This window comes from Mustela nigripes, chromosome 5 (genome assembly GCF_022355385.1).
Source record: "Mustela nigripes isolate SB6536 chromosome 5, MUSNIG.SB6536, whole genome shotgun sequence".
NCBI classification, from domain to species: Eukaryota; Metazoa; Chordata; class Mammalia; order Carnivora; family Mustelidae; genus Mustela; species Mustela nigripes.
This window is the reverse complement of record NC_081561.1, coordinates 147,704,140-147,713,856: the sequence shown is the minus strand read 5'-3', so window position 1 is coordinate 147,713,856 and position 9,717 is coordinate 147,704,140. Positions and strand designations below refer to the sequence as shown.

The following is a 9,717-nucleotide window of genomic DNA, read 5'->3' as shown; positions in this document are numbered from 1 at the left end:
CGCGGTGACACCCAGCCCTTCGGCCCGGGCTCCGGGAAGTGTGCGCGCAGGAGGCACCGTGTGAGCGGAGCAGAGCGGAGTACAGTGGGCTGGGGCCGGCGTGGGGACCGAGGGCCCGGGCTGCCTCCCTGACGGCCCTGTGCTGGGAAGGGCAGGGAGTCCCGCGGGAACAGCCGCGCGCCAGCTGCGTGACGCCGTCCGCGCGGGCCGAGGCCGCTCTCTCCGCCGGCGACCTCGCCGAGGCCCTGGGAGCCGGCGCTGCGGCACCTGCCACCGCCTCTGCGCACAGTGTCCCGGAGGCGGCCCTGCCCCGCGGGGCCCCAGGAGCTTCAGCTCCGCGAGGAAGGGCCCGAGGACGCCCGGAACACCACCGAGGGCGGGCCCGGGGCGGGAGCGCGGCCGATAGAGAAGCGTCCGCCGGGAGACCCGAGCCAGAGGGCGAAGGGGCGGGAGTAGGGGCGTGCCCGTCCGAGGGGGCGTGTCTGCCGGGCCGGGGGCGTGTCCCGGCCGCGGGGCGTCTGGGGGCGTGTCTGCCCGGCCGGGGGCGTGCCCGTCTACGGGGGCGTGTCCCGGCCGCGGGGCGTCTGGGCGGGGGCGGGGCCGGCCGTCCAGAGCCGGAAACGCGCGGGTCGGGGCGGCGGGGCGGTGTCAGCTGCGAGGTCGCGGTTGGGGTCGCGGTGCGGCACCGGCAGGGACGCCTGGGCGCCGGGGTGAGGCGGGGACCCCGGCCGGGGCCCCTCGGGACGGCGGACCCTCCGGGGTGGGGTCGGCGGGTCCGAGCTCGGGGTCAGGGATTTCGTCCATTTTCAGGGAGACGCGGGGCCTGGCGCCGGACCCTGGAGGCTTCGTGCCCCGGAGCGCGTCGTCGCCTGGCTGGGCGCGCCATGAAGCCCGCGGCCGCCCGCGGCCTGCTCCTGAGCTCCCTCTGCCTGGCGCTGTGCTGCCGGGGCGGCGCGCGCGGGTCCCCCACGAGGTGAGCCCGGAGCCCCGGAGTGCGTGCGGCGGGTCGGGGCTGGCGCAGGGCGGGGTCCGGGTCGGGGCCAGGGGCCGGGGTCCGCGTCGGGCCCGGGGTCGGCGTCGGGGCGGGGTCCGGGCCGGGGCAGGGGTCCGCGTCGGGGCGGGGTCCGGGTCGGGTCAGGAGTCCGCGTCGGGCCCGGGGTCCGCGTCGAGGCTGGGGTCCGGGTCGGGGCCGGCAGGGCGTCGTAGCGGCGCACGTCTGGGTTGGACGCGGCGCTGCTTCCTCTTCGCAGCCTCCGCGCCGGCTCTTCCTCCCCCGCTGGCGTTCGGTGCGGCCGCTCCTCTGGGCTGGGGAGCGCGTGTGGAGTCTCTTGCTTCCTTGTAGACGGAACCGAATTCCCGGCACCGGATTGTAATTTTTTCTTCTGTTTACTTTGGGCAGTGATTTAGTATTTAATAAAGGCTTTCGTTCTTGGGGCGCCTGGGTGGCTCAGTGGGTTAAGCCGCTGCCTTCGGCTCAGGTCATGATCTCAGGGTCCTGGGATCGAGCCCCGCAGCAGGGAGCCTGCTCCCCCCCCCCCTGCTTCTCTGCCTCCTTGTGATCTCTGTCAGATAAATAAATAAAATCTTAAAAAAAAAAAAAAGGCTTTCGTTCTTACGTAGTAGGTGAGGGAAAAGCAATGACTTTGTTTTTCCTGTTTTATCATCTACTTGAAAAGGTAACATTATAGTTCAGCTTTCCCAGAAAGCCTATTTTCTAAAAAAAAACCCAGCTGCATTTATTAATGGATTCGTTTTGGCCATCAGGTTAAGAGTGTATCATTGGAGAGGAGGTGTGGGGTCCTGGTTGAGCACCAGCCACTGGTTCATCCGGGTGTGTGACCTTGGAGCTCCCTGGGTGACTTTGCTCAGCTGTCACCTGCCTCCTGAGCATGGATTCGAGGAGAGGCAGAATGTGCGTAGAACCCCGCCTGGCCAGCAGCAGCCAGTAAATGTCCATGAAGAGCTGACGCTCTAATCTGTGGTCCCCGCCACGCCGCTCCCTTCACAGTGCATGCGCTGGTGTAGTCGGACAGCCGTGGTGGCGAGGCGTGGTCTGGAGAAAACAGCTGGTTCAACCCTCCAGGACGGAAGGGGTCCGCAGGGGTTTCCCGCGCGCCGGCTGGGCTGACAGCTGGGTGACTCTCCCCTCCTCGTCGGCCTCTGGCTTCTCTCTTCACACTCTGGTCTGCGATGCTTTGCAGGAGGTTCCCGTACGCCCCCAGCGCTCTCACTGGACTGTGTGTGGCCCTTGTGTTGCAGAAGTTCCCAGTCTTGATAGATTCACGGGACACAGTGTGTTCCTCCCTGGAGGAATTCTTCCCTGGAGGAACGGGGTCTCCTTCCCTGGCTGTAGCTTTAATCCCATAGCCTCAGTTTCCACCTAAACGAGGGTTGTATACCCTGAAAAAGCAGCTTCTGACACTCGTCCCAGCTCTAGTTCTCGTGCTGCAGCTCGTGCTGCGTCTATACTGAGTGCGGCACACAGCCGCGCTCTTGTAACATTGGGTTGTGATTCTGTGCTGATTCAGCACGACCGCCCTCTTTACAGAAGCCAGCGTGTGAGAACTTGGTCCCGCTTTACTTTTGAATCATTCCTTCCAGAATCTAATGGAAGTGTCTGCTTGGGTGATGTCCCTGTGTGGCTGCTGGCGTTTCCGTCTGTCGTTATCCATCCTGCTTCAACCTGTTTGCAGACACAGCTCCCCCCGCTCACCTGAAGGTCCTAGAGCCAGGGGAGGGAGGCATGCGGGGCGTGCGGGTCAGGTGGGGCATGGCCATGCTCCGGACTGAGTCCGAGGGAGCACTGTATCTGGGGAAGCACTGTGGAGCCGGTCGCCTGCACCTTCATTCCAGTGGGCATAGGGCACTCAGCCCCTCATGCTAGTCGTGTTTTGCTGCCAAGTGAGCCACACGGAAATTCAGGTTTGGGGGCCTTAACGGTTTCGCAGACGTGGCTAAAAGACGATGGTGCTTCTGTTTCTACACTCGTGACCAAGCCGAGGAGGAAGACCACTTCGGGCTTCCTTCCCCCTTTCCCTCCCGGCCTCTGCCTCCCTTCAGTGAGGCCTTCCCAGGCTTCCTGGCTCAGATTTCAGCTCTTGCCCCCCTGCCAGCCTGCCTGTCCTCGTGCTGGCTCCTATTTCTTTATCACTGTCACCGTGGTCACCGTCTCCCTCCCTGGCACGCGTGCATCACCGGGGAGAGACTTGGTCCCTCGCCCAGGACAGTGCCCCTGTCCCTCGGTGGGGCCTGGCCCATGACAGTCCCTCAGTGTTGGCTATATGCATGACGGTGTAGACGGACTGATAGATGAAGTTTTCTTTAAGTTTAGAACGATTCTTGAAACATAAATTCCTTGTCTTCCAGCAGTGACAATCATGAGTGGAAAAAACTAATTATGGTTCACCACTGGCCTGTGACAGTGTGCAAGGTGAGTTTTTCTGCCTCGACTGGCCCCGTTCATCTGGTGAAGCCCCGTGCAGAGTGGGTTTCTGTATCCACGTTTCCTCGCGGAAATGTGTCATTTGTAGTCCTCTGGCGTGTCTGTCCTACCTGCTCTCTGTCTCTGGGTCCAGTTTCCTAAACTTCACACCTCATTGTCGCTTTCTGCCTTTAGGGCTGTTGCTGCGCAGGCTAGAGCAGCGTGACCAGCTTTGGGTGTCACTGCAGACCTGGCTCCCCACCCCGGCAGCGGGGCCTCGCGGGAGCCTGAGTTCCTGTGGGCAGGGCCCTGTAGGGAGCTCCCGTCTTGGGTAACACTGGAAGATCTGCCTTTGGGGCAGGGAGTGGGGTCATTTGGTGGCCGAGGCGTTTCTGCAACAAAATGTGGGTGTGTTCCTGTGCACCGACTGCATCCATGCATGGAAATGTGTGCTGACCTCCAGGCTTCAGAAATTAGATTTTTTAAAAATCTTCTGCTCATGAAGTGTCATTGTCAGGGAATTAATTTCTCTACAAGATGCCCAAGACGAGGGGTCCCGGTACTCTGGCCCTGGTGTCATCCTGGGGAGTGGGGGTGTCTCTGGGCTCATTCCCTGTGTGTGTGACACAGGCGTTACAGGGAGCAGCTAGTGTCTCTTTCTCCACGATCCTGGGCCCCGGTTGTCCCCTTAAAGACTCATCTGAGACACTGGGCGTGGGGCCTGTAGAAGACTCCCCCCCAACTCCAGCCACTTGCTCTCCGCCAGTCAGGCACCTGTGGGAAATGGGCCCCCCGCTGGGACTCTGCTGTCCTGCGGAATGAACTTGGGGTGTCGGGAGAGGGGAGGCACACGCCCCCGCTCTGACGCTGAACCTCGTTGCCGTGCTCTAATGCCCTCTCGGCCTGCGGCAGCGACTTCTTTTGCTGCCTCGCGCCAGTGTCCTAAACCAGAGCCTCCCTAATTTCCAGACCAGCCTGGGGCAGAGCTGCCACCCCACAGAAGGTGATCCCGACAGGAAAGGCTTGAAAACCTGCCTGGAGCCTCACCTGTTCCTCACCAGACCCCCACACCTGCTTTTCGGGGGCTCATTCCCCACCACGGGGCATCGGGCCCGAGTCTGTCCTACCTGGTCCCACAGCCGTCCACACGTTTCTCGGTAGTCGGGTACTTCGCAAGAACTCCCCATTTAGCTAAACAGTTGGGAGGTCCCTGAGGGGCGCTGCTCAGCTTTTCTCTCTGTGAGGTCACCTCTGTCGTGTTCTCCTCACTTTGGTGTTTTCGCGCCCAAGCGCTCCAGTTTACGTCGTCCAACATTGACGCTTGAGTGTGTCGCTGACACATCTGGCCCTGGTGGCTGAACCCACTCGTCTCACGGGGACCGGGAACCCTCGCACGTTTATGGTCACACGGGAAGAAGATGAACGGGCGGGTGGAAGCATCTCCGTCCGATAGACTTAATTTGAGAACACATTTAAAAAAAAAAAAGCAAAACTCAGTTTTTAATTATGTTGCATAATTGGGGATCGGGGCCTCCTTCCGGTCGGAGCCCCCGCGCCCGTGTCGCTCCTCGGGGCCGCGCCGGAAGCCGCAGTGAAGGAGCCGCGGATCACGGATGTGCTCTGTGTCTTTTCGCTGCAGGAGGTGGAGAAGGACTGCAGAGACCCTCCGGATTACTGGACCATCCACGGATTATGGCAAGGCTCCGCGCAGTTCACGTCCTGCTAGCCGACCCGAAAGCAGCTTGAGGCTGGTCCTAAGGGTTCCACTAGTGGTTTTCATTAGGAGTTTAGTCAGTGGACCGAATCCTTACTTACAGTATCTCCGCTGTTTGTACAGTAACCCCGATCTTGTGGTTGCTTAGTTCTTTTTTGGTAGAACAGTGACAGCCTGGCTTACATACGCTTGTAGGGACTCTGGGTCCAGGCTGGGATCCCTGAGCCTCTCATTGTGTCCTTCTTTGGGGGCAATAAATAGATGCTTAGAAATGAGTGAGCGTGTGTGCGCTGTGCACACGTGTTGTGTGTACTACACGGTGCGCACGTGTGCTGTACACACGTGTTGTATGTGCACGTGTGTGTATGTACACAGTGCGCGTGTCACATTTACCGGATTCGTCTCAGGTTTCGCGTGCATTTTGTGCACTTTACTCTTTCCCTCTTCATGCGTGTATTTGTCATGTTCAGCTGTGTCCATGAGTCAGCCTGTCAGCGGGACGTCTCTTGTCCTGCTGCTCCCGTGGGAGGAGGGGCTGTTCTGGTCTTTGCCGGCACATGCGTGTTCCTCCAGATTGGGGGTCTGTGGGCAGCAGATGAAGCGGAGGCTGGGGCCGTGATCCGACCCTGCGGTCTCCGGGAGCTAGGCTTCCTCGGGTCGTGCGGACATCCGTGCTGCTTCCCTTGCAGCTCAGAGGACAGTGCACAGTGCTGTCCCGGCAGGGGGCTGCCCTGGTCAGGGTGCAGGGCCTGCGGACACGGAGACACGCTGGCAGTCTAGGAAGTCGAGTTGGTGGCCTGGAGAGCTCGGCTGCATCTGCGGACCGGGACTGACCTGTGCAGAACTAGACGTGGGGAAGCAGGAAGGGGATCCGTGCTTCGGAATTTAAGAAGCCGTACTCGCTGGGCCTGGGTCCCTGTGTGAGCGCGGTCTGTACGCTGGTCCCTGAGCCCGTCCTCCCTTAGAGAGGGAGATGCACTGGTGCCTGTGGCCTGAGGTTGGCAGAGGGAGAGTGCAGGCCCGCGCCCGACTCCCGAGCTCCCCCTACCGGCTGGCTTCACTTGCTTCCTGGGGAGAGCGCACTGTTGGCCTGGCCCCGGGAGGGCTCTCTGGTCACCCTACCCGGGCTCTTCCTTAAGGGACTCCCGTGGCCTTAGAGCGTCTCAGCCTTTGACCCCCTCAGACGCTAAGGGACATGTCTCCTGCCGTGTGGAGCCTCAACGAAGACTAACGTCTGTTGTTTCCGTTTGATTCCAAGGCCCGATAGAGCAGAAGAGTGTAACGGATCGTGGCCCTTCAACTTCGAAGAGATCAAGGTAACGCCCCCTTGAAGAGATCAAGGTAACGCCCCCTTCCGTCGCCCCTGCCGGTGCCGCCCTCGGTTAGCCCCTCGCACGCATGTCCTCCACGGAGTGTACTCACGTGAGGATCTCGCTCATGTTCCCAGGATTCAGCCCTGGCACTTCTCTCGCATTTCTAGATCCATGAAACACTCCTGCTCGTTCAGTGCAAACTGCCCTTTCTCCCCTGCCTGGTGCCCACGACACCAGACGGGACCTGTGTGAAGTGACAGCAGACCCCGACGGGTCCCCACTGGCCCACATTAGTCTCAGGGCCCCTGTGCCTCCCGGTCAGCATTTCTAGACCACTCTGGCTCGGAGGACAGGCAGGGGTACCACGCCTGGCCTTACTGGCTGTGGGGGGTGGGCTTCCAGGGAGGGCCTCTGAGCAGAAGGAATGGGCCTTTCCAGAACAGAAGCCTGTGTGACGGAGTAGCCCAGGGAGCGGCTTTGATGAGTGCTGCTGGCCGACGCGCTCTCGAGACACCGCGCTGTGCGTGTGACCAGGTGGCCACAAGCTGCTCTTTGTTCAGACACTGTTGGTTTACTTGTTCTGTCCCAGAAAGCCCAGTTTAGTGTTGGTCCCCAGGAAAGTGGCCTGCTCCTCGCTCCTGTGGGGCTGGTGGGAGCTGAAGCCCGAGTGTGGGCAGTGCAAGGCCGGGGACATACAGACAAGGAGGCAGACCGCTTCCTGGGAAGTTTGCCATGGGGGCGTGAGGACAAGGCTTACTGGCAGGGGACATGAGGGGCGTCCCGTTGTCTGGTGACGGGCACGTAGTGACGGGTGGTGGCAAATACGGGAGAGCGAGGTCACCCGGAGTCTGTCTAGACGATGTTTTAAGTGAACGTTGTTTCCGGCCTGGTGAGTTTGGAGAAGTTGAGAAGTAAACCTGGGCGCCGTGCGGTTTAGGGCAACTGTTTGTACAGTTTAGGGGGCCCTTCTCCCCGCCCAGATGAGCTCCGCTTGGGGGAAAGGAGAGCCTGAATTTTGTGGTGCGTGTTTTAATCTGTGGATGCTACTCCTTCGAGCAGAAACCTAAAGCTGAAAAGTTGAGTGGCACGTCCCATATATGTCCCCCAGCACACCGCGTCCCCTGCGGTTGACACGCCTGTCACAGGGTCGTACTTTATTGGTAGCACACAGTGCAGTTCCCGTAGGCTCGCTCTGCGTCACGGAGGGTTATGGGTTTTGACAGATAACACGTCCCTCACTAGACCCTATGGAGGCATCTCACTGCCCTAAAATCCCTCCTCCTCTGCCTGTCCCCCTCCCCACCCCGGGCCCTGACTGAGCCTTCGCCGTCTCCGTACTTTAGTCTTGTCCAGAGTGGCCACATCAGGACTCACACGGCCTTTTCAGGTTGGCCTCACTGATGTGCGCGGAAGGCTCTCCTGTGTCCCATCACGGCTGGATGGCCGCCTTCTTGTTAGAGCTACATCCCCTCGTCGGGCTGGACCGCCGAGTGCTTACCCACTCCCCTCTGAGCGCACCTGCTTTCCAGGGCTCCCTCGTGATGAGTCACCTTGCACCTTTCTCTGTGTTGTCGCTTCCTGCAGAGTGGGGACAGAATCGTCTTCCTCCCCTGAGTGTTACTGATCGGCTGAGGTCACTCCTTTTAACGTAATGGTGAATCAGACTGGCCTTCTAGGCGGCGAGGCCTTAGGTCATACGTGGATTTTTTTGTGTGTGCACAGGACCTCCTGCCTGAAATGAAGATGTACTGGCCCGATGTGATCCACCCACTAAACCACAGCCATTTCTGGTGAGTGCAGGGGCGCCGCAGCCTCAGGGGGGTGAGGGCACGGGGCTGGGGTGCGGGGACGGACCACGGGGCCGCTCTTCTGAGGTGCTGAGGGTGAACCACTCTTTATCTGGGAGACCCTTTTCGGGGCCTTCTCCAGTAAATGATAAATGTGGGCAAGGGGTGCCCGGGTGACCGAGTTTAGCGTCTGACTCTGAACCTCGGCTCGGGTCTTGACCTCAGGGTTGTGAGTTCAAGCCCTGCATTGACTCTGCGCGGGGTGTGGAGCCTGTTTGGGAAAAAAACCCTGCAGGCACGTGGAATTTACGGACTGGCTCTCCGTCCGTGACTTCATTGGTCACTTCGCTTTACACTCTCCTCTCCTGAGGTTTCACTAAGACAAACACTCGGGTACCGACGGGGCGCTCGCCGCAGTGCAGCAGGAGAGGATGTTTCTTAAAGACTTTGTGCTACTGCCACGAGATCCACCAAGGAAGAAAAAGAGGTCGAGGTCTTGTGCTACGACTTAGCGAGGACAGGGTCGGGTCCCACCTGCGGCTCGGTCCGCAACCTCTTCCAGAAACATCCTGAAGTGTACCAGGAGCTGAGCCAAGGAAGAACACACTGTGTTTAACTCAAGATAGCTCTTTAGGTCAGTGCTTGGGAAGAAGGTTAAATAACATTCCTTTCATTTACGTTATGATAGCCGGAAATAATCACTGTCTTGGCCTCACTCCGATGTGGTGGTTTACATTCAGGTCGCAAGTACTTAGATTTTATCCAAAATGGTTAATTTGGTTTGGAAATATTTTTGTCTAGAGCATTCAGGAAAAGACTTAAGTGGAGATGGAATCTTTCTGAAGCCACGGAGCGGCACTGGTGCCCGTCCCCCAGGCTCCCTGGTGCTTGGAACCCTCCCGGGTCTCTTGCACAGGAGAAGCACGTGGAGTCCTGGAGAAGAGTGGCCCGGCTCTCCGACCCATGCTCTGCACAGACGTGTTCCCGAGAATGTTTTCCTGGAACTTGACGCCCAGCTGAGCTGCAGTGGGGGGATGGGAGGAGCTGGGGGACCCCTCTAGAGCACTTCACAGCGCACGCAGAAATGCCGAGTCCGCGCTAGGCACACAGGGTACGGGTTTCCACGCGTTCCGGTGTGTTCTGTGCCACAGCCGGTCTGCTTGTTGGTGCCGGGAGACTTACCAGTGAGTCACAAATACCCATAAAGGTGGTGGTGGTCTGAGCTGGTCCTTGAACACGTCATCTCAGTAGTGTGGGCAGAGTGTGTGCTCTCGGAAAGGCAAAACGATACTTTTTCAGGTTGGATAGAAAGTAGCACATCTCAAAACTTGTGTTCTAAATGCGGAGGTGACTGTCCTGCTCCTGTTAGTGTCTGTGCTCCTAGAGCTCCCAGGTACAGGGCGGCTGTTGTCCCTGGCCCCTGCATGGGGTGTTGGGTCCTGCTTCCCTGGTCCTCACATTCCCTTGGCTCTGTGAATTTCT

At 59.6% G+C, this 9,717-nt stretch overlaps 1 protein-coding gene across 2 annotated transcripts in view; it reads left to right on the top strand.

Annotated features, from left to right (window-relative positions):
- Window positions 1-612: 612 nt before the first annotated feature.
- RNASET2 (ribonuclease T2) overlaps window positions 613-9,717 on the top strand; it is a 17,194-nt gene continuing 8,089 nt past the window's right edge. The window contains exons 1-6 of one of the 2 annotated variants that reach the window (XM_059401416.1): window positions 613-710; window positions 792-973; window positions 3,367-3,430; window positions 5,061-5,116; window positions 6,394-6,451; window positions 8,171-8,238. In XM_059401416.1, coding sequence (XP_059257399.1) covers window positions 885-973; window positions 3,367-3,430; window positions 5,061-5,116; window positions 6,394-6,451; window positions 8,171-8,238 — 335 coding nt within the window. In that variant the 5' untranslated portion in view covers window positions 613-710; window positions 792-884. The remainder of the gene's footprint in view (window positions 711-791; window positions 974-3,366; window positions 3,431-5,060; window positions 5,117-6,393; window positions 6,452-8,170; window positions 8,239-9,717) is intronic. The other variant, XM_059401418.1, reaches the window with a different exon arrangement.